Source organism: Chelonoidis abingdonii, chromosome 24 (genome assembly GCF_003597395.2).
Source record: "Chelonoidis abingdonii isolate Lonesome George chromosome 24, CheloAbing_2.0, whole genome shotgun sequence".
Lineage (NCBI taxonomy): Eukaryota > Metazoa > Chordata > Testudines > Testudinidae > Chelonoidis > Chelonoidis abingdonii.
The window spans coordinates 23641043-23667716 of record NC_133792.1 but is presented as its reverse complement, the minus strand read 5'-3'; the positions used below and the strand labels follow the sequence as shown (position 1 = coordinate 23667716).

At 37.7% G+C, this 26674-nt stretch overlaps 1 protein-coding gene across 2 annotated transcripts in view; it reads right to left on the bottom strand.

Moving 5' to 3' along the window:
- NEK6 (NIMA related kinase 6) overlaps positions 1–26674 on the bottom strand; it is a 111935-nt gene that overhangs the window by 38201 nt on the left and 47060 nt on the right. The window contains exons 3-6 of one of the 2 annotated variants that reach the window (XM_032767574.2): positions 24907–25028; positions 12506–12649; positions 10883–10945; positions 2120–2230 (exon numbers count right to left, since the gene is read on the bottom strand). In XM_032767574.2, the coding sequence (XP_032623465.1) occupies positions 2120–2230; positions 10883–10945; positions 12506–12649; positions 24907–24999 (411 nt within the window). In that variant the 5' untranslated portion in view covers positions 25000–25028. The remainder of the gene's footprint in view (positions 1–2119; positions 2231–10882; positions 10946–12505; positions 12650–24906; positions 25029–26674) is intronic. The other variant, XM_032767575.2, reaches the window with a different exon arrangement.

Sequence of the window (26674 nt, the reverse complement as noted above, 5' to 3'; positions counted from 1 at the left end):
TGATGGTAAAAACAGGTAAAATATGGAGAGAAGGTTAAGAGTGCTAACAAACATGATATACCACATCTGTTCTCACAGGGGATGTATGTCTAAAGATTAACATGTCAAAGAAAATACAAAAGCAGGTGATAACAGCTTAACTAAAGCTGGTTCCAACAATACAAGTATTCCTAAGAGCTACATCAGAGAAAAGAAAGCACTTGAAAATTTTCTCAATCCTAAATCCTGTTGTGAAGGAAAGTCAATATACTTTTTGAAATGTCTTAAATGTAGCAGACAAGCTATGTGGCTAGTTACCCTACAATAATTAAATGTGCCTATCCATCACAGACCGGGTAAACTAGCCTTGCAATATTATACATACCCACTTGCTATGAGTGAATACTGTTTTTTGACAAAACATTTGTTCTTTTTTCATTATCTACCCTCATGGTAAAGGGTAGGTTTTTTGAATAGACTAGTAAATTTTTAAGCAAGTTTTGCAAGGCTTGCATGTCCTAGGGCAGAATCCAGGTCCACACTGATGTTGCTTAGAATTAGAATGGATGAGGAAATAGATCTGCAAGGCTACAGTGTAGAGAACCCCAGTTCACGTAGGGCATTCAATATTCCTAAATTCCCAGGGGAGAGGGCAAGCCCACCTTCCTTCATAAAACAACTATGGAAACAAAGGTCACAGAGAGGTAGCTCAGGAAGGGGAAAAGGAGCAAAAGCTCAACACGCTGAGGAAAAGAACACGAAAAAAGGAGAGAGAGACAGTTAAAGAGAAAGCTGATTTGAGAGAAGTGGGGGGAAAAAAAAACCTTAAGAATATTCAAGACCCTGGGACTAGAATAAACTATAACAAGAATGCAGAAAAGAGCAAACCAGCACTAATGGAGGAGTAAGAGTCACAGCCTAATGAAATTCTTGTAAGTTCAAAACGTACCTGTGCCTTCCCCAGTAGGGCACCAATGCAATACAATACAGATTGGGAGAGGAGGAGAAATGCAGGATAAGACAGGCTGGGAGATTCTACCAATCAGAAGCAGCCAAAGATTATAAACATTCTCAGAAGAAAGATGTCTATTCAGAAAGATCACAAGGGGTGACAGTAAGTGCAGGACAAACTTCAGACACACTAAAAGAACCTATACATTCTTAACCAGTTCTCGTATTCCATGCTCTAATTAAAAGCCCAAAGACAATAATGGGGTAAACATGGTAAATGGCTGATGAACTAATATGTTAGATCCCTGTGAAAAATTGAGTGGGGTCATGGGACTCTGTATAAAACTTCCAAGCAGGAAGCCTTTAGGGAAATGTGTCTAATCCCAAAAGAAATTTCCCCTCTTAAAAATCTTTTTTCCCCTCTTGCCAAACATACTAGGTTCACCTCTCCTCCTCCTTCCCTTTCTTTTTGTTCTATGTACACAGAGGTAGAGAGAGAAGGAAGGCTACATTATATATGCTAGCTTTGCATTTTATTCCACAGCCAGTAAAGGCTGGTGATAATTCCGGTGTGTTCCAAGAGTAAATTCTGAAGACATGCACTAGACTCAGAGAAAGCACCATCTCCCATGCTCACAAAGTACATAACATAAAGGGAAGGAAGGCTCTGGTAATATTGCAGACAGGAATGACATGTATCCTGACTTCCTTTTTTTTTTTTTCTTAGTGTGCTCTCCATAATAAGTCTCTGAAGATACATCAGCTAGAATAAAAATTATAAACATCATCAGTCCTCATGCTCCTATTTTAAAAAATAAAAAAGCATGAGAACTGTCCGGATCCCATTCCCCCTTTCCTTTCTATCGTATTTTCATTTTACTTATTTAAGGAATTATCAAATGAACAAATCACATTTCAAGTTTCCAAAAGATTTTCAGGCTTGAAATGATTCCTCACAGTTTTTAATCAAAATTGGAAATACTTTTACCTATTTTCTAAAATTCTAGTGAACATCCATTCCAACATCAGTCATTCACAATGCTTTTTAATAGAGTTTTTCTATATTTCCTGGTATTATGTCATTTTGTAGAGTTTATTCTTTGGTTTGTTTTTGTTTTCAATCTGTCCCCTGAACTTCCAGAATAAATGTGACACCCGTATTTTGCCTCAAGAATTGGTGTGTCCTTACCTTAATCATCTGAGAGAGATCACCTGCATCTGCCAGTTCCAGGACAATGTTCAGTTCATTGTCTTCAATAAAAGAATCCAAATACTTAATTATATTGGGGTGGTTCAGTTGCTGCAGAGAGAGAGAGAGAGGGTGCGCAAAGTGAATGTACATTACATGAAAGGTATTTCAGTAATAATGACTCAAAATATACTACCCATCAGTGTTTATTCCTGTAATTGTTCCACAGCAGTGTCCTTAACAAAAGACAAGGCTATGGCATTTGCTGTGTGTCCATATACATATAAGGATGTGTGGTGAAACGCAATTCAGATTCTCTCTCACATGTGTACTAGGCAAAAGAGAAAACCAAGCAGTCTTTTGTAAGGAGCAATTAGTTCCATACTTGAAGTCAAATGGTCTATTCTGTTGTATGTTCAGATAATTATAATCAGGGTTTAAAATTATGATCTTGGGAGAAAACTTGGTCTGAGCTACACTTAGTAGGATTTCATTTTTTTTTAAATTAGTATCAAGCCCCACTACACTACTAAGATGTCTGCTATAGCAGAGCTTCAAGTCTCCATTCAGGATCAGTGTACCATCTTGCTAGGTGCTTTACAAACATATAGGCAGACATTGTCCCTGCCACCAAAAAATATGAAAGGCAGAGGAAGGTCTACAATGGGGGTAGTCAACAGGTGGATTGCAGGCCACATCCAGATCGCCAGACACTTTTGAATGGACCCCAAAATCTTTTTATTTACTTATTATCGTTTATTTATTTATTTATTTTCTCTGGAGTCTTTACCTTGACCAAAAATTTGGACCTTGCCAAAAAATAACTGACTACCCCTGTACTACACCATACAGATTACATACTGCTCATTAGTTCTGGCTTTTTCTTTTAAAGCTGTATTTATGGCTAAATCTTGATTAATTTAAAAAACAAAATTTGAACAATGCCTCTACATTTTTGCATTTAATCCTAGCTTTTTTCTGTTGATTTATAATTAACACTAGAACATGGAAACTCTTGCCTTTTTCTAATGTGTGTTATATTTTACCATACCTTTCCCTTTTTCTATTTGTTAAAAAATATTTTTAATCCTTGCCTATTATTTTAGTGCATTTAAGCCATCGCATTATTTTGAAAATTTTAACCCTTACCAATTTCAAAATATATGCAATCCTAGTCTTTTCATTTATTTACAAATTATTTTTACATTTATGCTTCTTTAGTAACTCTTGCCATTTTAAAAGTATACATCTAATCCCAGTTTTATCTATTAATATTAAAAAAAATTAAGTCTTGCCCTTTTTAATTTAACCTTAGGCTTTTGCTATGTTTGTATTTACTCAGAGCCTTTTCTATTTAATAAGTATTAAAAACAATTTTTTAAGCTACAGCTCTTTTACAGAAGAGACAGTAAAACAACTGCAGATTTAAACAATTATTATTTAGTTCATGGGGGGCAAAAAGAGCAACTTGGATCCCATTTCAGACCTTTTTGCCTATACAGGATATTGACTAAACCTAGTGAAATATTAATTTTGCCACAATTAGTTAAAGGTTTGCTATGATCACTACAGATGAAGGCGCTGAACCTACAAACACTTGTGCAGGTGCCCACCTTTATCCATGTGAGCACTACCACCGACTTGAGTGATGCCAATTACCATTAACAACATTTCGGGTTAAACCTGCGGCTAGATGGAGCTACTACGTGAACCACTTGTCCCGTAGCATTAATGCGTTCGCTGCCAACACAGTGTTCCTTCAAAAGTACAGCACGTGAGAAAGTGGGCTCCTTCAGAAATCATTTCTGCCTACGCGTTTTACAAAAATCTGCATCTGGAAAGCAAAGATGGAATCAGTATCAGAAAAGCTGGCTCTATGAAATTCTTGCATACCTGACACTGAACATTATTATGTAGACAATTCTGCAGGAGACGTTCCTTACTAACAAAATACCTAGTCAAAAGTAGCTCTTCAATAGATGGAAAGATTATAAGCTTTGAAAAGCCAAGTGTGGACTGGAAATGTGTGGATTCCAGGCTTTCCAAACAATTTTGATACTGTACCCTAAGTTATGGGAAAACTTCTCCAAAAACTTTCCGAGAACTGATACCTGAGATGCATCCATCTACGATGAAAGGAATACAGAATCCCAATGCATGCGTCTGGAAATATAGGAAGCATCATTATCATTTCTGTCTAATCCTAAAGGACACTGGTAGGTGACACTGCTTCCAAAAGACAACAAAATCTAGTTTCCATATGACCCCAGCCCTATTAATCAGGCCCAGCACAAGGAAGCCACCATACTGTTCCATGTGCAGTATTATTCATGAGGAAGTGTATATTACCTGAGACACTGATTCCGCTGAGTTACATCTGGAAATTATTCTTTAAATACTGTTAATCCTGCTTTAGCATGGGGGGCTAGACTAGATGACTTCCAGAAGTCCCTTCCAGCCCTATATTTATATGATTCTACTTACTGTTCCCTAAATATCTTGAAAGAATATCACTTGCCTGTGTTCCATTTCTATTGCAGGACAACAATGAATTTCAGGAGTATTCCATCATTTGCCACCTTATGGTAGACAAGCTCACCATCTATTGTTTAGGTTTGCGCTTTGGCTTTTTTTTTTCTTTTTTTTTTTGTTATAATTGTTAATCCAGATTTCACTTATTTAAATAGCTTTTGTTTTTTTATAAAGTGCATCATGAGAGGACTTGTACGCTAATATATACTATAATATTTTTCTCTTGTTTTCTGGTCTTGTTATGCATTATTTCCATGACTAAATTAAGAAACAAAACATATTAAAATTTGTTTTAATATTTTAATGTCTGATTCTCCTAACAAAACTGACCACTATAATTACTTGGAACATACTGTATGTATCTTGATTTCTGTAGTCTCTCTCTTTGCCTCTTTCTGAATTGCATTTCTCCATTTTGTAAGCCTAAAGTCCAATAAAAATAAATTTAAAAAATAAAAAATGGGCATTTTATCCAGCAGACAGTAGTGACTCCTCATGGGTTACTGAGCTGACAGAAACACTGTTATATCCCACCATTTTAATCACTCTGCTCTGCATGCACATTAGGCAATAGATTCTCCTTTGCAATGCCTGGACACTAACTCACATTAGTGTTAATGGGATTCATGTGCAGGCATCAAGAGAAGAATATTCCCACAAGGCTGAACTTGAAAAAAACAAAACAGTCAAGACATTTCAACTGAATATTTTAAAAAACGTTTCCTTCAGGTGTGCTGATCTACTGCCCTTCCAGCCGAAGGGGTTCAGATGTTCCCTGCGGACACTGCTCTCCACCAATACTGGTGTTAAGTGCATCCTCTGCAGGCTTCCCAGGACCTGCCAGGCTTGCCTGTGAACTTGCCTCCCAGCAGTGTCTGATGGCTCAGCAAACTTGGCACATGAACTCTCTCCAAGCAACCCATGTCCTAGTCTTTTGATTAATAGCTTACAACTTTTTTAAAAAAATATGTCTATGTTGAGATTAACTTCTACCCTTGTGGGTGGATCTCCCACGATTCCCCCTTTTCACCTCTGTTACCAGCAGCAGGAGCTGAATACCAACCTCTCTAGAATCTGTTAAAACTGTTCCCATAGAGCTAACCAGAAAAGTTCCCTACTCCACCACCCAGCACGTCAGACCAAACTGGCCACCAACACCTGGAAATTGTACAGAGGGATTTGTTTTTTTAAAAAAAAATCTTGACACCTTATTCCCCACACCTGTGAACCCCACCACCCCAGAACATCCACTGAAGTCACACTGGTTTTATAAGAGACTTGACTGAAGCGAAGATCCTGCCCTCCTCTCCACCCTCTGTACTTCCAACACTTGTGCATGCACGTGGCAGGGAAGCGATGCGGGAGATTACTTGACATTTCTAATCTTTTGACAGAAGGAAACTGCATAACCTTAATTCTCACCAATCTTTAAATGCACAAACAGCACAAAATGCCCTAGCTCAGGTTATTGACATTTTCTCATTTCTTTAATGCAACCTAAAAGTTTGATGGCAGTTAATGCCTGATGTGTATGCACAGCAACGCTGTCAGCAAGAGGCATTGCAGAAGAGCAAGTCATCTCCAAATGAGCAGGCACGGTGGCTCCCTGCTGCTGATTACAGCCATATTACTGAGCTGTTTTACCTCTCTCTTTTTGATGGATATTCTATTTTTATTTTTATTTTTTTTGCTGTTCCAGTGAAGTTTTTATTACCTCCCAAATGCGAAAGTTTTTCCAAGTACTCTACTAAGCACAAAACAACATTTATTTCTGTAGCCATACAGAAATTTTGGATCAAAAGAAAGCAGAGGCAAAGCATCATTTTGACACAAATTCACTACAGCAAGCCTGTCCAATTCCTTCAACAACAAAAAATGTATGGAGTCTAACTTGGTATATCAAAAATTGGTAAATTGTTTTAATTTGCAGTTTACCCAGAAATTATTCTAGACTTTGGAGTGAGGCAGTAACTTAGTGTACAACAGTAGATATCATGGGACAAAATTCACAAATATAAGTATCCAAACTGCTTACTTGGCTAAGCTCCAGATAAACATTACAGTTAGACATTTATTGTATTCATAGACCCACTAGTAGTACACTGTCTTGATTTGGACTTAGCACATGTTTAAGTAGTTTGCTGAATCCACTACCCTTAGACACTTTAAACTTTGTATTTAAGGTAAAAGGAACAATTGCCTTTCTCAAAACTAATATAATAGTTAAAGGACAGAATTTATTCATTTTTACATAATATTGTTATACTGGGAGCTGGAGTGTTCACATGGATATTGTGTGTTAAGTTACTCATTTACAAAATAGTATTGACTTTGTTGAAATGTATTGCACACTAATCTAATGAAAACAATTATGCCCAGTTTTTGTTAAAAATGGAAAAAAGTTTAAAAGAAAAAATTCCAGAGAAATTCTTTATGTCATGCCAAGGGAGATCACATGTCTTCTGCAACACAAACTGGAGTCACACTGTTAAAACCCTACTCCTCTCTCAGAACATGGACTTGCTCTGCCTAATGTCTTACGCATAGAAACATCTACTACACCGTCCTCAAATTGTACTGCAAAGCACAGTAGACCTATGTCAAGTTTTGAAACGTGAAATACTACTTTTTCTAAGAACCACCTCTGTGCCTCTGTAAAATGGCCTTCAGTTATTTATACGTAGCTGTAAGAACAGTCAGCATGGGAGCTATCAATTAACACGAGATGCGTTGCAAATATTGATTTGACAAGTTATTAGCTTTACAGCACTGAGTGAGATGCATTCCAGTTGCTGATACTGACAGACGTACTGAAGCTGGCCTCTTAAAATCCTTCCTAGTCTCTAAGCAAAACCTTGAACAACTCTACCTCACAGCCTTTTGGGAATATAATTTGCCTCTGCATCAAATTATCAAAAAATGCTGACCTGTACAATGTCATTAAAAACTGCTTCTCAAGTAGACATTTAGAACTTTGATTACTCTTAGTTGTGATTTGTTCAATTTCTCAGAAGCTGACTTATATACATCGTGGGTAAAATTAATCATTTTGTTTGATCTTTCATTTGAAAATTAATATACATTTGAAAGAAGTGGCCTATTGGCAGTATCAACTAATATAGCCCTTGTGCATTTGCAATACAATATGATTTATTAAACTGATTTTTTAAACCATACTTTGAGCTCCAGCTTATTTGATGGGGCTATGTAAGTATTCAATCAGCACAGCACGATTATTCTTTACTGCATTTTTCAACTAGGAATTTATATTGTCAAGATGGGAGACAGACTTAATGACAGTAATGCTTAAAACTCCCCAATTCACAGTCATTTTATGTAGCAAATAACTAAAACACACAACTCAAAGTATGTTGCCATAGGGCAACAAATAAGGATCAAAATGCAAAAACCTTGGGAGGCTACAGCATCTCCTGAAAAGGAAAAGGAAAAAAGAATTTTAAAAGAAGTTCCCTGCATTACTAAGGCTGTGATTTTTAAAATGAAAGAATTTCAAGTTTCTTATTATTTGTCCCCACTTATTCAATTTGTGTATGTTCCGCATTTCATTCAGATAGGAGATTGATCATTAAATATCCACCTTCACTTTTTCTAGTCAGTTTCACTTCCTGTTTCTCATACACAAATACAATGCTGAAATGCTTGAGTTGCAAACATTGATGGAGAATGGTTGATGTTAAAGAAAAAAATCAGATTTAATTTGAAATACTTATAATACTTTTCAAAAATACATTCACTGAGCCCTATCAGTACATTTGCACGTAAGCAGAGTATACCTACCCATTGTTCCTACAAGTTTAAATGTAAAATGGATAGAAAAATCAATTCAGATACAAAATATCAATTGAACTAGATTAATTTCCAACCTTAAAATGGTACAGATTTTATTTTTTGAGTAAAAACTTCCTAAAAATCAACTGCTACATTTTAGGCTTAAGTGAGTGGGCAACCCGTCTACAACAGAGATTTCAACCCACTGATTTTCATCAGAAAAATCTCATTCCTAGCTGTCTTGGAGTGAGTAAAGACACACATTAATTTATCCTGGCAGGATTACTAAAACTTCAGAAATACTTAAGGTAAAATTTAACATTACCCTAAAAAAAATAAGAACCTGGAAAAATGATGCAGTTAAAGTTTTCCATAAAGATAAGTGATGTTAGCATAAGTTGCTATGGATTCCAAGCTAAAATGGCTTTTTCTTCATAAAAATATGTCTCTTGGATAATGTATGCACCTGTGGAATATGAGTTGGTAATGTTTTCAAATAAATCAATTCAATTTAAAAAACAAAATATGAACTAGTAATGAATCTAGTCTACTTGTATAACTAGAGCCAATTTACTACTGGGATGAAGTCCCAGTTATGGAAGAAGAATCATAAACTAAGTCTCTGTGCCCTATGATTTACAGAAGTGGCACATTTGCTGCTTTTTGGAAGATAGCTATTACGTTTTTCAGGATACACCATGACTTCCTTGATCTTGAACCTGTAAAGCTGACCAACAAACATGCCGGCTGAGTTACAGCCTCATCCAACTCCCATTGAGCTCAAAGGGGTTTGGAACAGGCCCTCAGTTCTGCCAGTTGAGGCTATGTAGAGCAAGAGATACTTGGGAAAACAAAAAGAGTGAAAGAGCTAAGAATGGAGGAAATTATATGTAGATATATATATTTAATTATTTTTAAAACAATACAGTGGATGGGGAAGTGCTAATTATCCCACTATATCATACCATCTCTTACTACTCTTTTCACAACCCAGACAGTACAGTATTCACAGCTTGACATCTAGCTCCTTGATGAGTTTTACACAGGAAGATTTGGAGTTGCCTCTGGTCATCTCATACCGTTAGGATGATAATTGACTGTCTATGAGCCCTTGTCATCTTGGATATTTTATTTTTCACTCACCTTTGATTCTGATAAATTTGCACATACTGTCCTGAATAAGTCCAGTGCAAACATATGACAGTGCCCCACAACTAAACAATCTTTCTGTAAGATTCCACATCTGAATTGTCAGGATCCAAAATTCTCTTGGTGAATAGTAAGTTTGGCATTATTTTCTTTTTCATTACAAACTCTTTAGCAGGTAGACTAAGCACAAACAAACAGCTTTGATATAATTCTAGCTATATGTCCATACCATGTAACTGCCAGAGGCTGAACAGACTTTCACCTACAGTAGTATAATGATATCTGATATTCATCAGAGGAAGAGCTGATTCCTATTGTTACACTAACATTCCATTTTGCATACGTAAAGAGAGATGCAATAAGATGGCTTCTGGTTGGATATGCTCTTGTATGAATTCCAGCTGTTACCACCGTGAAGTGAATGAGGGATGTTCTCCTCAGGCCATCACTTTGTGCATACACAAACTCCCACCAATAGCTATTATCCATCCCTGTCAGCAGGTGCTTTGGAAAGGCAGACCCTTGTACAATAACTCAAATCAAACTATGAAACTCATCCTTGTTATGGAAGAACAGCAAAAACTGTATGATCCAATTGCAGAAACCGAAGCTGGGTTTTTCTTACCAGATGTTACATGCAAAGTCTACTGAGTGTAAACTACCTGATTAATGAACCACTACCCAATGTCAGGAGTGCCAGGAGGGGCAAGTTGCACTGATACTCTCCTGCCACCGATTTCCAAACTTTATTTTGTTCATCACCTACTAGCAGAGCCTGTCTCTTTGTGCCAAAATAGCATGCAGTGTAGGTGGCATATTTAAATTTGTTCTGTCCTCTATTACTGTAGAGAAAAATTGGATGCATGTACTGTGGAAACAACCCATGCATTGTCAGCACTTAAATAACCCCAGTTCATACATGACATGTAGACTCAAATACATAGAAATGCACATGCCCTCTGGCCAAAACATGGCCAGCAGGTGATGCATAATCACTTTTATGAAAAAATACCTCCCAGCCAATGCACCTGCCATGCTATGTGCAAGATCCGTGGAGGAGAAAAGAGGTACTTGTGCATAAGGCAAAAAGGAGCAGAATGGATACCCTAGAGCTCTAAAGGGCAGAAAACTACAAAGAATCAAGAGGTGAGCCAAAAGACATGTATTGCACAAAACTGCTATGGAAACTAGTTAGATAAAACACCCTGCAACCAAAGAGGGGTCCACTGCAAAATTCCAGACAGGAATTGTAAATATATGTCATCTTACATAAGCCACTGTAGAAATTCTTACCTTCAAAAGGTCAATTTCTTTAATGCAATCCTGTCTGGCCTTGGCATCCATCATTTCAAATATCTTCAACATAAGATGAAAGTGAAATATTTAAAATAAAATAATAAATAATAATAAGGCAAGAAAGCAGATAAGCTCTACTCATTTTAAACCAGCATTGGTTTTCTTGCTCTTCCTTAACTTAATGAATGTAAGTGTCCTATTGCAGTCACCAGACTTGCATCTGGTTGACATATTCTGTGTTTTAAAACCACTACAAATGAGGAAGCAGCAAAATTAATATTAGCACCTTTTGGCAACATGCTAAATGGTGGAGGAAATGAGATTTTAGTTTGTAGATGTTTTACCTATTTTGTGACCTTAAAAAAAACAGTTACTTAATTTAACATTGTTTTCACATTGTGTGAAATATTTTTTATATATATTTCTATTCTCTCTTTAAACAATTCAGAGTTGTTCTTCCTTCACATATTCCCATCCATTAATTAAGAGTAATTAGCATTAATATTCATTCTCTAATAATCAGAGAGCAAGTCACTGGTAATAGGAATTTAAAAGATACGTTGAAGGATTAAAGGCGAATTTCTTCAAGAAAAACACTGCTCTGAACACTATGGTATTTTAATCTAAGTTTGTGATATATTTGTGTGCTGCATCTTCAGAATTTGGTTTTAAACAATATAATTAATTATAGTAGAAAGAAAACTAATTTCTTTTTATTTAATTGTGTTCCACCAATGAAAGTCTGGTCACTGAATATTTTTGTTCATAATGTCAGCTGCTCCTCTACTTCTAGATACTAATGACTCAGATGAGAAGAGCGGTGAGCCATCGTTTCCATCTCTAACTTTATGTCCTCAGCCATCTGCCCCTTATCCGTCATCCGGCCTTTTATCACACTCAGTATTCTGATATGATAGCCCATGTCAAGATGCCAGATCCTTAATTTTATGGCTATGCCTATTAAAACCTTTGTTTTTATACATATTATCAATCAAAAACAAAATAGCCATAGTCTAATAAAAAAAAAAAGGAAAATTAAAAGTAGTATGAAATGACAATCCTTTTTACACTGGTGATACTAGAAGTGTCTAGTCATTCCTAGATCCAATGGTCAAAAGAAATCAAGATTAGGCAGCACAAACACATTAATTCAAATCTGGTCAAAATGAACGCTGGATTTGTCCGCCCTATGTGGAATAACTGAAGAAGGCAATTAGGAGGAGGAAACAGAGAGTCAGGGCTTGGGTTCTACTCCCAGTTTATACCACTGACTCACTGTGTGACTGACTAAATCAGTTAACCTCTGTCTTCATGTATCCATCTGTAAAATGGGTACGATAGTACTCACATACCTCAAATAGGCTTATCCTTCTTAATTAGTATTTATGAAACTGACCCTTTCAAAGGTGTTGCTCTATATGGGAGCCAAAAATAACTAATGTTTATGACAGCAATTAAGGACAAAAGGACTTTCAAAACAGCTTTCTGCTCCTCGGTTTATTTCCGCTGGTGAGAGAATTCTCAAGGGGAAGCAAGCACTTCACCTGTAACATCTGCGCAAAGTAAGCAGAAATCTTCCTTTTACCTGCAATACAATAAACTACAATTTTAAACACTCACCTGAACTTTCTTTAATGCCACGATTTTTCTGTCCAGAAGACAAGTTGCTTTGTAGACTTCACTGAATTGCCCACGGCCAATCTTTTTCTCTATCTGAAAATCTGCCAAGGTGCAGCGATATGGATATGACGTCAAATGTCTCTGCTTATTCAAAAGAAATAAAAACAGCCATTGAACTAGACAAATCTGACAAAAACATGAGCAGGTATTTCTCCATCCCTCTCCTTTTCTCACTCACAGTCAGCACTTTCTATGGCTTGATAATCACAGTAAGTATTGCACCTAAGCAATCTACAGGGGAGCATGAAAAGCCAGGCGGACAAAAAAAACCCTCTACTTTATGAAAATGGGCTGAATTTCTCTCTTCAATTACAACTTCCCCTTTCTACTTCAGACCACTTGCAGTTCAAACCACCTTGCGCCAGAGTACTGAACAGTGAATATTCAGTGCCACTGAAAAAAAACCAGCACAGATCTATGAAGTCCCACAAAATGTATCTGTTTACAAAAACTGTTCGTGAAATCAAACGGATTGACTACATATTAAAACAAACAGATCCCCCAAATAGTTCACAAAGATTGTTTTAAAGGCCATAGGTATAAGTAACATACACTTTCAGGTCAAATTAAATAAAAACAGTCAACTTATCTAATACTTCATTTGAGGATGCAAGAATTTCAATTCTTCTGTAGTAACTGCAGCAACAAAATTTGCATTCTATAACACTGGCAAACATTTTCACTTCTTATGCAGTTCTGCATTTTTGTGTATTGCCCATTTAAAAATATTACCCATAGAAAACCCAAACATAAATCTAAGCACATTAGTTAACACTAATAATTACAGAACAATTGCACAGAAAGAAGCAAGTTTAAAACTGTAAACATGCTAAAACTTTTGGTCTTATTTCTGATGTGCAAAGAACTGAACCTAGGCTGATTGATCTACGGACACAATATACTCATTTTCAGTCTAATTCTACTGATGTTACTGATGCATCTAGTTTAGTTCCTTAAAATAAGGGGAAAAAGGAAATAAAGAGGGTGTACTGGTCTCCTGTGTAAATAACTAATTAGACACAAACTGCTGTCTCCCCAGTTACTTGCCCTCAAATCAACTTTGCATATTATTTTCACCAGGGACAGATTGAAGCCTGCTTTTGAGCAGTCTCAGGTAAATATGTGGTTAGGCAAGTATATACAGTATAACAAGCATTATGTTCTCACAGACCAGGAACTACTCCCTAGAGCCATTCTGGTCTCTTCTATAATTAACGTGAGTGCTAACCAATGTTTAAGAACGAAATTAATGACTAAAAGTTGCTGTGCGTGCCAAGTACAGTATTTTTAAGCTTCAATATCTTAATGCATGTTTGAGTTATTGTAACAAAATAAAAAAAAAATTAGACCAGTTTGTAAATCAATCCTTTGTAAACTTTCATTCTTTAAATATAAATTATTTACAACTGAGGCCCTAGTTGACAATCCCAGCAAAGGTACCCAGGATTGAACAGGATATGGAAACTGTACATTTTGATCATTTGAAAATAAAGGAAAATTAAAAGTAATATGAAATGACAATCCTTTTCACATACCTCAAATATGGATATGGAAACTGAGAAGCCAGTCCTACCTACTATTGCCATGGCCTAACCTCTTCTGTGGATAATGCATATTTATCAGTCCAGTACTTCTCACTAGCACTATGCTCATGGCAGTATAGAATCTCTTTGGATTTTATATTTGTTGACAAGTCAGATTACACTTCCTTCTCTGCAACATCGGCAGAAATAAAAGTTACTAAAATATACAACTTAACAAAAAAGTATTTTTAAAAAACACCTTCCAGGATTTTAGCTGTTTGCCCAATTCTGAACTATAACCAAAAATAAATGAAAATATCTTGTTGGCAGAGGCTTTGTGACCAAGATCATATATTCCTCACACAAAATACTGTAAAAACTCCATGTTCCTCAGCTGGAATTTTTGAGATACCTGAGCTAAGAGATTGCTGAGCATTACAGTGTGTACAGCAAAGTCAAAGCATTTTCAGGAACTACCATCACCTTGACAAATACAGAACAACAACAATGGAATGCTATTCCACTGCAGCTGTAGGGAGGATGAAAGGACAGGCTGTATTAAAGACTATGATATACAAAATATAATTCTGTATAATAAATTGTCAATTAAAAGACTATCCAGTCTTTTCATCCTTTGTTCCCTTTTCCCAATGTCACTTCGTAGCTGGTAATATGTTTTGTTGCTACACCTTCTAATACATGCCTAAACTACTTCCCCATCACAGTTGTTCCAGGGATTGCTAAATGAGCATTAAAATGTAGGATAATTCTCAAAAGACTACACCATTTGTGAAATATACATATGGGTGGTTATGAATCCCAGCCAAGATGAAAATACCACAATACTATAAGGTTCAGTCAAAGCCTCCTAATGCAAGTAGGGACATAGTTGTGAATTTAACTCCAGGTCATCTTCATCAACCTTCCCAGTTTAAGTGCCCTAAAAGAGCAAAAATATTCATCTTCCCATAAAGTGACACTCACAATAATTGTTTTTGAAATATCAAAGCCAAGGGTCAATTTTTCCACCCCCAGAACTCCTAAACTATCTGAAACTGATTTTATTACTCTGGGCTGAAGAACCACAGTTAGAATTTTAACTCAAGTAGAATAATTTATACAAACAATTAGGTTAATTAATGACTGCCATTTAGTTAAAAAAGGTCAGTCATGTGGAAATTGGAAGCTAATTACAGGGTACGTTTTCTTTTAACCATTATATTCTACAGCTTCATTTCTTTCCCTTCCCAAAAATCTGTACTTGTATGGAACGCAGCATGTTCTCCCACCACACTCCTCACGTAGTCTGGGATCAAAATGTTTGTTTTATTCAATAAGATGAACAGACTTAGCAAGAGTTTTGCTGTGTCATATCATGTTTACAGGTTAAAATGCACTGCTATTAAAATTACAACAATGATTCAGGGCAAGTTTCTCCTCTACAGTGCTGCACTGCATATTCTAGACTTGTAGAGCAGCAGAACTTTCACCAGTACTGTTTGGAGAAGAGAGTTTTGGCCTAAGGTTTGTCAGGTATATAACACAATGTTTATGCAACAGCTGCTTTAGCATCCTATGAAGTATTGTTTCAGTTACTCATTATAAGTCTAAAAATCTCTGCTAATCTTAGGAGCAATGGGAGGCTGTATAGAGTGAATTATATTAGCCAACGTTCAAATTCCAGAGCCATGGCAACTCTTCAAATTTACTTTCTGTGGAAGCGTAGTATGAGAATTCTAAGTCTAGTCCATAGAGCAAGGGTGGGCAAACTACGGCCTTTGGGCCACACCTAGACAGTCTCTATATAAAGGATTAAATGGACATAAATCTGACATCAAGAATAACAACATTCAAAAACCAGTTGGAGAACATTTCAGTCTCCCTGGCCACTCGATTACAGACCTAAAAGTCGCAATATTACAACAGAAAAACTTCAAAACCAGACTCCAATGAGAGACTGCCTAATTGGAATTAATTTGCAAATTGGACACCATCAAACTAGGCTTGAATAAAGACTGGGAGTGGATGGGTCATTACACAAAGTAAAACTATTTCCCCATGCTTATCTCCGCCCTCCCGCCCGCCCCATTTCCTTACATCTNCGGTAACACCATTGTTTCATGTTCTCTATGTGTGTATATATATAATCTTCCTACTGTATTTTCCACTACATGCATCCGATGAAGTGGGCTGGAGCCCACGAAAGCTCATGCTCAAATAAATTTGTTAAGTCTCTAAGGTGCCACAAGTACTCCTATTCTTTTTGCAGATACAGACTAACACAGCTCCTACTCAAACTAAATTCTGAGTAGATACATTTTTCTTCACTGATTAACTCAGAAGAAGAAGAGAACACACAGATTTGGCCACAAATATTTGCACCTCTTGGTTGGTAAATATCTAAATATGGAAGCTTCCCTCCTGTTCTGTCCCTACACAAATGTACTCCAATGAAGGTGGATTCATTCAACTATCCTTTGTTATACAGTCAAATCACTGTACTAACTGAATACGGACAAGACTAATCTAAACAAGGTGTCTCACTGTTTAAACACTCAAGATGTGTTATTTAAAGAAACAAAAGCTGCAACTGTAAATAAGTGCCTCCTCAGACAGAGCACCTATTGAGTAAGAACTGGATGTTTGTGCAAGAACTTTGATAATTATGGGGTCAGCATTTCAGAGCACCAGAATGACCAGAAGGAATTGCTGTAGTTTCGTGGCAATATGTGCCTACTACAGATATAAGCCTAGAAAAAAAAAAAAAAAAATATGGCCTTTGCTTATGTCAACAGTGGTATCAAGTACAGCTAGAAACATGCCTGCTGATCTGCTATTTTGGGTTTCACTCTACTAAGGCAACAAATGGCAGCATTTCCAACCAATTATTTAAACTTACCATAGGACATACAGTCCTTACAAGGCTTTGGGCTATCTTTGCACAAACCCACTCTTTGAAATTTACATAGACTATGAAACTGATCAAAACCAAATTTGTGTCCCACTAACTTTTAAATCATCATACATGCCAATGCCTAGCCATATACATGATTACTCCTGAGGGCATTCTCTGCCAAAAAATTAAAAATTATGCACATAATATTTTAAAATTCTGCAGGCTTTATTTGTCAATAAATAAATGCAGAGACTCCAGCATGGCAGTGGAGAGCACAGGCCACTGGCTGCACAAAGGTGGGAGATCATCCTACAGCCTCCCCACCCAGGGGACACACACTAGCAGCGAGGCTGCATCCAACTGACACAGCACAAGGCCTGGGCCTGTCCCAGAAACACGCTGGGGCCCTTACCCTCCGTGCCAGGTGTGGGGCAGGTAGGCTCAACCAGGCAGGATCCAAATGTGGAGGGGCTCATTGTGGGGGAATCCATGGTGAGAGGATTCTGTATGGGACAATGTGGGTGCAGGCAGCTCAATGTGGGGGTCTAGGTGCCGGGGGATCTGGATGCACAGAGGGTTGTTGGGGGTGGGTGGGCATTTCCCTGGTGCAGGAGCAATGGGACTCTGCAGGGGCTTCCAGGTGAAAGTGGCTGGAGCTCAGTGGAGGGGTGTGAGAGAGTCTGGGTGCTGGAGGAGTGGGGCTCATCAGCTTGGGGGTCTGGGTGCTGCTAATTGGGGATCAGTGGTGTGAGGGTCTGCAAGTGGGGGCTCAGGGTGGTGCAGGGGTTGGGGCTCATTAGGGTGGGTGTTTGAGTGCAGGGAGCTCACTGGAGGGTGGTATGGGTGCAGGGGTGGGGGTCTGGAGGCAGGGGGTGTGAGTACAGGAGGCTCCAGATACAGGGCTTGAGATTCAATGGGGTGGGTTTTGGGTATGGAGGGTTCTGGGTGGGTCCTGGGTGTACAGGGTGAGATTTGGGGGGATATCTGGGTATGGGAGGCCTGGATGCACAGGGGTTGGGTGAATGAGGGAGCAGCTCCCATACAGTGACCTCCTCCACCCGCAGCTGAGGAACAATGGAGGCAGGAAGCAGGGGAGGCTGCTGAGCTTCCTGCAGCTGGTGTAAGTTTCTGGGGGTGGGTCTGACACAGCCCCAGCCAGTGCCTGTAAGGGAACAGGAAGTCCCCCATTCTTTCCTGCCTCCAGCCTGGCCGGGACTAGCAGCTGATCCCGGATCAGGGTAGGAGCCACAGGCTGGGGTGTCCCCAGCCCTGCGGTGATTTACCTCTCCATCAACTGCTCCGGTGCCTGAAACAATGTACCTGCACAGCTAAAGAATGGTGCGTGACTGCTCTTACAGCTTCCCTTTACTTCCCTGTCAGAAAGTCATTTTTCTGTGAGGAAGCTAAGAAATCTGTGGGGGATATGAATTCTGCGCACACGCAGTGGTGCAGAATTCCCCCAGGAGTACATGAAGGACACCTGAATGCAAGAAAGCAATCCACGTTTAACATGAATAGTAGCCATTTGCTTTTAATAAATTATCACATCCTAAATATGGATTTAAAATATTAATTTATATATAAAAACACTCTTGGTTTAAGTGTATGCCAAGAAATATATCTAGCACCTTCTTAACTTGAAAAATAAATAATGCTAATAGAGTGACAGGGGTAGGGGCGGTGTTTCTCTCTCTATCTCTCTCTTCCTTCTCCCCCCCCCCAAAATCCCACTTTTAATATAGCTAGCAGAGAAAGTCTGCTTGCCATGCTGGAGTTAACACTGGGTGATAACTGGACACCTCAGCTGATATGTTCTGGCATCCTCCAAGACTACAGCTGCACATTTACATATGCAATGACCTAGATTTGCATTTGCTATCGCAACCTATCAGACCTAATTAAAGTAACAGAGTTTTCATATAAAATAGGAGAGGATGTTAGATTACAGCATGAACCTAAGAGCACGCTCAGGTCAGATCAAACCACACCAAGGAACTCCCCACTGATTAGGATACTGTATTTTTTTCCTATGCCTATTTAAAAATTAACCACTTCCTATTTGTTCTTATATCTAATGCTAAAGGTGACTTCTGTCACTGTCTGTAAATCTTCTGACTATTGATACAAAGGAAAGGAACATACTTGACTTGGCTGGTAAATATCTAACTAGGAAAATTTCTCTCCTATTCTGACGCTTATACAAATATATTTCACTAATTTCATTATTTAAGAGGAACTATGTTTTCCTAGGTCCTTTTCAGTTCAATCCCTAACAATACAGTTCAGCAAGCTGTCAAAGAACAGACAGAACTGCAGAAGTACAAGTCATGGATTACAAGTAGATAGATTTCCAAATGTACAATTCTGTAAAACTAAAAGGTAAGTTAAGTTGACTCTTCCACCACCATCAGCCACACGTATGCTACCTAGGAGGCCTTTCACATTTCCAAGAGCGCTGCAGTCTGAGTGCAGGTGCCAGTGTTTGAAGGGCAGAGCCTAGCAGTGAATCCTTCAGAATGAGGTTGAGACACATTGACAAGGCAGCTTTGTATTTAGTCATTTTTTGAATGTTGAGAGTATGTATGAAATTCAATAATCTGAACAGTACTAATTCCAAAGCAGCTATAGGACTGAATCTAAACTGGGAAGAAATAATTTTGAGCCAAAGGTTGATCTGTCCTTAGCTACACAATAAGTAGCATTTTTTTCTACTGTTCCGTAAAAGAACAAGACAAAAATTAAGCTCAACTATAACCCTCATTCAAATAAATCAGATCTTCATTTTTAAGGAGAAATCAAGAGATCATTCCAAGAATTAGCTTGGGCAATGTCTCTACAGCATGCATTCCTTGTGAACTGTAACCGCTGATACAAGAACAACAAATCTCAAAGTCAGGGGAGAACTGTACGGAAAAAAGCAACCATCCTCACATGCTTAAAGAAGACGTTAACCAGATCTTTCAGGACCAAATGGTGGTGGTAAATGGGATTTCCTGCCAAATAGGAGAATTAATGAGGTTTTACATTCTAAACAACCTAAGAGAGAAACTTCTAAAAGACATATGTAATAAGATGACTAATTATATCAGCTGCAGTGATATGAACCTTAATTATTAAGGAAACTCAGCCTATATACATGTCAGAGTGCAAAACAGTTCAGACAGACAGGGTGATGTATTAGTAGATTCCTACTTATAAATTTATACATTTACCCCTTTGTAGTAGTGCTTGGAGTAGAGCAATATATGTCTTCCATCCAGTATTAAAATTGTTCAACCTCTCCTGAAGGACAGCAGCTACTAACAAGCAGAAGTAAAGAGCCACAAGGTTTGGGGAGAATTATGAAATGTGCACCTGACTAAGCTTTTACTTCAGAATTTGAAGGATGAGTGTGTTGGGGGCACGGGAGAGAGAGAAGCGTTCTGCAGATAGACTTTGTCAGTCTCTGGAGAGACTGACAATGGATTTTACTAGTATTAAATTCATACTAGTATTAAAAAACTAACTGTTGAGAACTACTGCATAATGCTTTGAGAGCTGGCAGAGAAGCAGCCACTGCAGTTTCAGGCAGAGACTAGGACAATGTGGTCACTGTAGGATGCGAGACTAGACAGTAAAATCTCAGCACAATAATAATATGACATGGAGTTGTGTCTGTATCGCTGCTTCTCAGAGGCATGGAGAGATTTGAGTCTGAGTGTGGCTACAGGATGGAAATATTCTGTGACAATTGCGTGGTGTGTAAACAAAAAAAGCTCATGTTAATAAATAATAAGTTCAGTTGTTTTATTCCAGCCTGATTAGCATGAAAGGAAGTCACCACTTGCCATAAGTCTGAACTAGTGGCAACCAGGTCACAGAATGCTCAAAATACTTCTGACCTACCTAAAGGTTCTTAAAAATTGGTTAACAAATAGTTAAAAAGTTAGCCATTACAATCTTTAGTTACCAATAAAAACATTTTTCCCCTGTAGGAGCATAAAATTAAATATTTCTTATAAAAGAACAAAAAAGCATTCGCTCAATTAATTTTCTGAAATCTCATTAAAAAATTTAGCCTGACTAAGTCATAGACTTTTGACCTGAATTTTAATTATCTTTACGCTGGATGTAAGCTTTTTTCTGATATTTGCAATGCATCATTAATTTTAAGGCAACTGCTTCTATGCTTTTAAAGTGCACACTTCATCTGAATGACATTTACCATAAACTAATTTCACCTTTGAAAAACATCTGAGTTGGTACATGGGGAAGCCTTAGCATACGCAGTATAACGCATATGTATTCAAAGGACTGATTTAATATCATCATCAATCATTCCAATCTCGTTATGATCTGTCAAACTGTACATCCATATCCATAAAATAAAATCTTGCTGAAAAAATTTCAGTTCGTTTTGAGATTGAAATTCTTTTTCTGGTGTGGATTTACAAAAAAATACACTAGAAGAATAAATTGGTTTATGTAGGGTTTCTAAGCTCTACCAGCCAGAACAGGAAAATACTGGGCTGGTAAATGTGAATTATTGTTCAAATATCAGACAGCTATTGTGGTAAGGAGTGCAGCTGATGACTGTATGCTCTCAGTTTTTGGACTTCACAGCCTCAGAAACCAGTATGATAATCTCTGATACCCTGAATCTGAATTGTTAGCTACAATTCAAAGTCTGATGAACAACTTGGCTCCAGTTTGAAATGTTATCTTCTCTACCAGCGAAAAATTAGTACTGGCTAATAAAAAGTCAACAGGAAAAGAGAAATGCTAACTTTGAATTCGTATGCTAAGCCAATATTCAGCAGGAGAAACTGAATAAAAAGCTGGATGCCTCAGCGAATTATAAATGGACAGAGACTTTCACTGCTAAGTGAATCCAATCTAAATCAGTAGTGACCAAAATTAGTTATCATGAGCAATCCTAGTATCTGAGAACTGTAAAAATAAGGGTCACAGAACAGACACTGGATTGTGTTACTGTTTTTATAAAACCAAATTTCAGTCAATAAAAATGATGAAAAAGCTATATTTTTAGAACTGTATTTTACATATTTTGCATAGTATTTACTCCTCTGCTACCGAGAGCAAACAAATAATCTGGGTATTTCACTGATTGCCAGCTTGCAGTCAGGAATATTACTAGGAAACCATTCTGTTTCTTTTTACAAACTTCATAGGAACAATGCTGGGCTGATATCCTTGCTGTGATTTTAGAAGATCTCTCTCTCTCTCTCTCTCTCTCTATATATATATATATTCACTTACTCTAATTAGAAAACTTCTAAGTATGAAGTTCTATTGTGAGTCATAAGGAAAAGGTTAACTAAAAACACTAAATATAAATACTGCAGATGAGCAGCTAGGGATGGTTCTAAACTAGCACTACAAATCTCCTGGGGCAAGTTTGAAACAAATTGTGATATGCAGTCAATTTATCTCTCTTAAAGATGAAATTATATACCTTTTTATTGTATCTGCAACTTATAAAAAAATAAATATCAAGCCACCAGAGTGCAGCTACTACAGCCCCAAATTTTTATTTAGCAGAAAAATTCTCCAGAATGTGAACTATACATGAGGCAGGCAGCAGCGAAGATCAGGCTACAACTGGAAAGCTATGTTGGTACTAGCAGCTCACGTAGTATTAAGAAAAGCAAATACCACTTCCCCACCTGTGCAGAAGCACTTCAGTGGCAGCATTAGCTGTAGAAGGGCACTGAATAAAAGCACATAGTGTTATTATGGAAGTGTTGTCTAGTAATTGGAGAAGGGAATGGGGAGTCAACGGTCCTGGAATTCTATTTCCAGCTCTGCCACTGACTTGTTATGCAACATTAGGTCAGCCATTGCCTCCACTTTGCTACCTGTAAAATGGAGATAATACGCTTTTGTGAAGTGTTTGAAACTGTGAGATGAAAAGTGCTAAAAGCTTTTTTCAACCAAAGAGTGAAAACTACTGTTAGGAAAGGCCTTTGGGATAGGGGTATACTCCTGGTCTGGTCTGTCTGCAAACGAAGGCACAACCTTGACTGAAGAAAAGAAACCATTCCATTTAGATTATTCTCTCACTCTCCGCCACTTCCCCCCCTTTTTTCGCTGAGAAGCCAACACACTGCCTGCTCTGCAGAAACACTGAAGTCCCATTCGTGACACTTTTCATAAGAGATGTTTAACCAACATTTCCCTCCCTCCTACCCTAAACTACAGCATAGCATGCTAGCGTTACTAACACCCTCAGAGACAAGGATCGCTGCATTTCATGGTGCAGAATTATGTAGTTTGGGATCATAAGAGGTGGCACAAAACTAAGAAGTCCTCTAATTACACTTAGGTCAAATGAAAAACCAGATATACTGCAATAAACAAACCATCATCATCTTGACACACAAGGAAATTGTGATAATCTTTGCTTCAGAAGTTACTATATTTTGTTTCTTTTTACAGTAAACTATGTTATAAAACTAACATTTCACCTTCTCTATTTCTCTGGTTTATTCAGCACCAGGGCTATTAAAAAGGAGTAAAGATGCAAGAGCTCTTTTCCTCATGCCCAATTTCCAACCTGGATCTTCCTCAGAACAGCTGACATACTCAGACACCTCCACTGATATAATTTAGATACTAACAGGAGAGGGGGAAATCTTCACTGAACAATGACCATTCAGCGAAATGAGGTTGCTCAGCATCAAGGTAACAGCAGAACATAGAGTATTACCTACTAATTACACTTAACTATGTCATTACAAATTCTAACATGTGCTTCATGATGCCATGAATGTATCTGCTGCTTAAGAACACTTCCTAATCTTGTTCATGAAATAATTACAGGGGCTCTACCCTGCCAAATGAGGCAGTAATTAACCCTAATTGCTCAAAATGCAACTGGCTAATTATAGGAGATTAATCAAGGGGATTCAATTATTATTAAATGACTTAATATGACAAATTGCTGCATTAGGAGAGGGGGGCCGTGCTCCATACAATGTATTTTCAAAGCAGCACTACACAAAATATATTCATTGTTGTACCGTATAATCAGACAACCCATTGTTTTTGGAATCTTGTATCTATGTTTTGCTACAGCTTTCCTAATGAATTATTCCTGTCCAAGGAACCTCAACACCCCACTGGATCCAATACTTAAAGTGGCAAATTAACACCCAACTTCCCAGCAAGACTTCTAGCACTCTTCTCTACCTTTAAGGCTTTTTGTTAACTGCACTAGGTACTTATGCAGGTAAAAATTAGCTGTTTGGATAATATCTGCAGCCTTAAACACCCTGCAAGGAGGGAGGTAGCTCCAAGCCATACTAACAAAAATAATCTCTTGGTTAAACTGAAAATCTGCAGTTAGTCTGGAAATAAGACCTAATGATATCTTTATCCCCTACCCCTTTTGTGGACTGTCAGTTACAGAGGGAGAGTATCATACAGGGAAATATGTTTGTGCAGACAAAAAATACAAAGGAATGATGCTCCCAGAAGCTCAAAAGATGGAAAGAGAGCATACACTTTCATCTGGACTGACCTGTTTCTTGTGTTTGGTAATTATCACTAAAATATTCACTATTAAAATATTCCAGTAGATAAATAAAGAATATATTTATCATTAAAATTCAAACAGCTTCTTTTCTTTGGCCTCCCTTTAAAGAATCACAGCAGCACAGAAAGTCAGCATTCTACTAGTATAAGCTTTTTATAAGCCAATTTTATAAGCCAACTTGCTACAGGTACCATTGAAAATGTTTCCCATTCCTCTTGTAATCATCAAAAATGGATTTGAAGCAACACTGTCAAGCTATTTGGCCCAAAAATGTATACACCTTAAAGACTATAATAATCTTAACATTTAAAAAATGGTTATAAAAAAGGACTCCATGGAGTCTTTAAGGAGAAAAAAGGGGGATTAAAGAGATGAATGTGCTTACTTGAGGATCATGCTGATATTCCGGCCCTGGCACTTTGCAGAGAGGGTTGTTCTGGTCCCCTAGATGATGTGGATGGTTATGGTGTCCTTCCATGATAACATGCCAATCTTTGCCCTAGAATTCTGTTGAAATAAAGAAAGCCATGTCACTGTTACCAATCCAACACATTGAAAGTGAAAAGAATTTGCAATATGAGTCTGTCTGGGTATGTGCATATATGTATTTGTACATAAACAAGAGAAAGAGAGGACAGTCTTTTCCTCTCCTTCACTCCAGTGGATGTTCCAATGCACAGAACTCTTGAAGCAAGAATCCTGCATCTTCCACCACAGATTCCAGAGTCTAAGCATGTCACAAATACACTACTCAGAGTCCTTCCAGCTTGCGTATGCAGAAAGCAGTGGGTCAAGCACATTCTGAGTCTCCGCAGACAACAGCAAGGAGGGAAGCCTCATGATATCATAACCATCTTTTCACACTGAGCAGAGTATCAAAAACAGTTGATGTTTGTATGTTCTATCTTTATGTTACCGATAAAAAGATCTTGCTTTCACCAGTTCAAATACAAATTAATTTTGCACTAATAGCTGGCACTGCCACCAATAAAGCTACATGGCCTAAATGTAATTATACACACAGGTAAGAATAATAAGAAAAGTTAGCACTTTTTTCACTGATAAAAGAAAAGAACCAAAAAAAAATTAGTAAGAGCAAGTAAAAGAAAACTCTTTCTTCAAGAAAGTATTTCATATCATATCTAACTGCTCTTCCTGGCACACTATCTTGCACTGGGAGGAATTACAGATCCGATAGGTCTCTCATCTTTAGTAACTATTAAATCAGATGGCACATCAACTGTAAACACATCATGGATTTTTGCCAATTTAAAAATACAGAAGTAAACTGATTGTGAGACAATAATGTTCTCCAATGAGCCTGTATTTTGATATCTTTCAACATTCAGAGCCCGCATAGGTTTGTTGATGTCCTCCATCCCACCCATATCTATTCAGTGGAATCTATATAAAACAAAAAAGTGAAATCCCCCATCTAAAGCGTTTTTAATTTTCTTTCTTTCTTTACGGAGGTATGTATAACCCTGATGATGGCCTGTACAAACCTCCAGATGCCCTTAACAAGGGTTAGCAGATGTAGAGTGATGCAATAATGGACCCCGGTGTTTTTCTGAGCCATACCTCCCATTTCCTGACTAGACAGTTCCTCTTCCAAAGCATTCCTTTTTACACCTCTAAGAGACTATCCCTTCAGCACCTTTTCTCATGCTGGAAAGCAGGAACAAGCCAACTACATGTTTTTATTTATTTTAATTTATCTTTAGCAATATGACAAGTGCAAGTCTTTGGGTTAATCTCAATCAAGCAGCATAGAAGAAGGCTGCAGGGTCAGGGATTGTCTGAAGGGAAAGGAGGAAAGATTAAAAGAGAAAAAAATCTGCATAAGTGTGAGTTCCAAGTAGCTTCATTAGGGAGAAGAGCTGTATTTTTGATCTTAAGGGAAAAGAATTTGATGGAGCCAAAAATAAAGATCTTTTAGGGTTTAAAGCTTCAGCTGCATTTGGAGTAAAATTATTTTCCAAGCAGATCAGGAAGATAGAGTATCAGTAAGCATTGTAAGTTAAGTGTCAGTGAATTCCAAGAAAAATTTTCCAGGGTCACCTTGAAGCATAAGAACATAAGAATGGCCCTACTGGTTCAGACCAAAGGTCCATCTAGCCCAGTATCCTGTCTTCCAACAGTGGCCAGGTGCC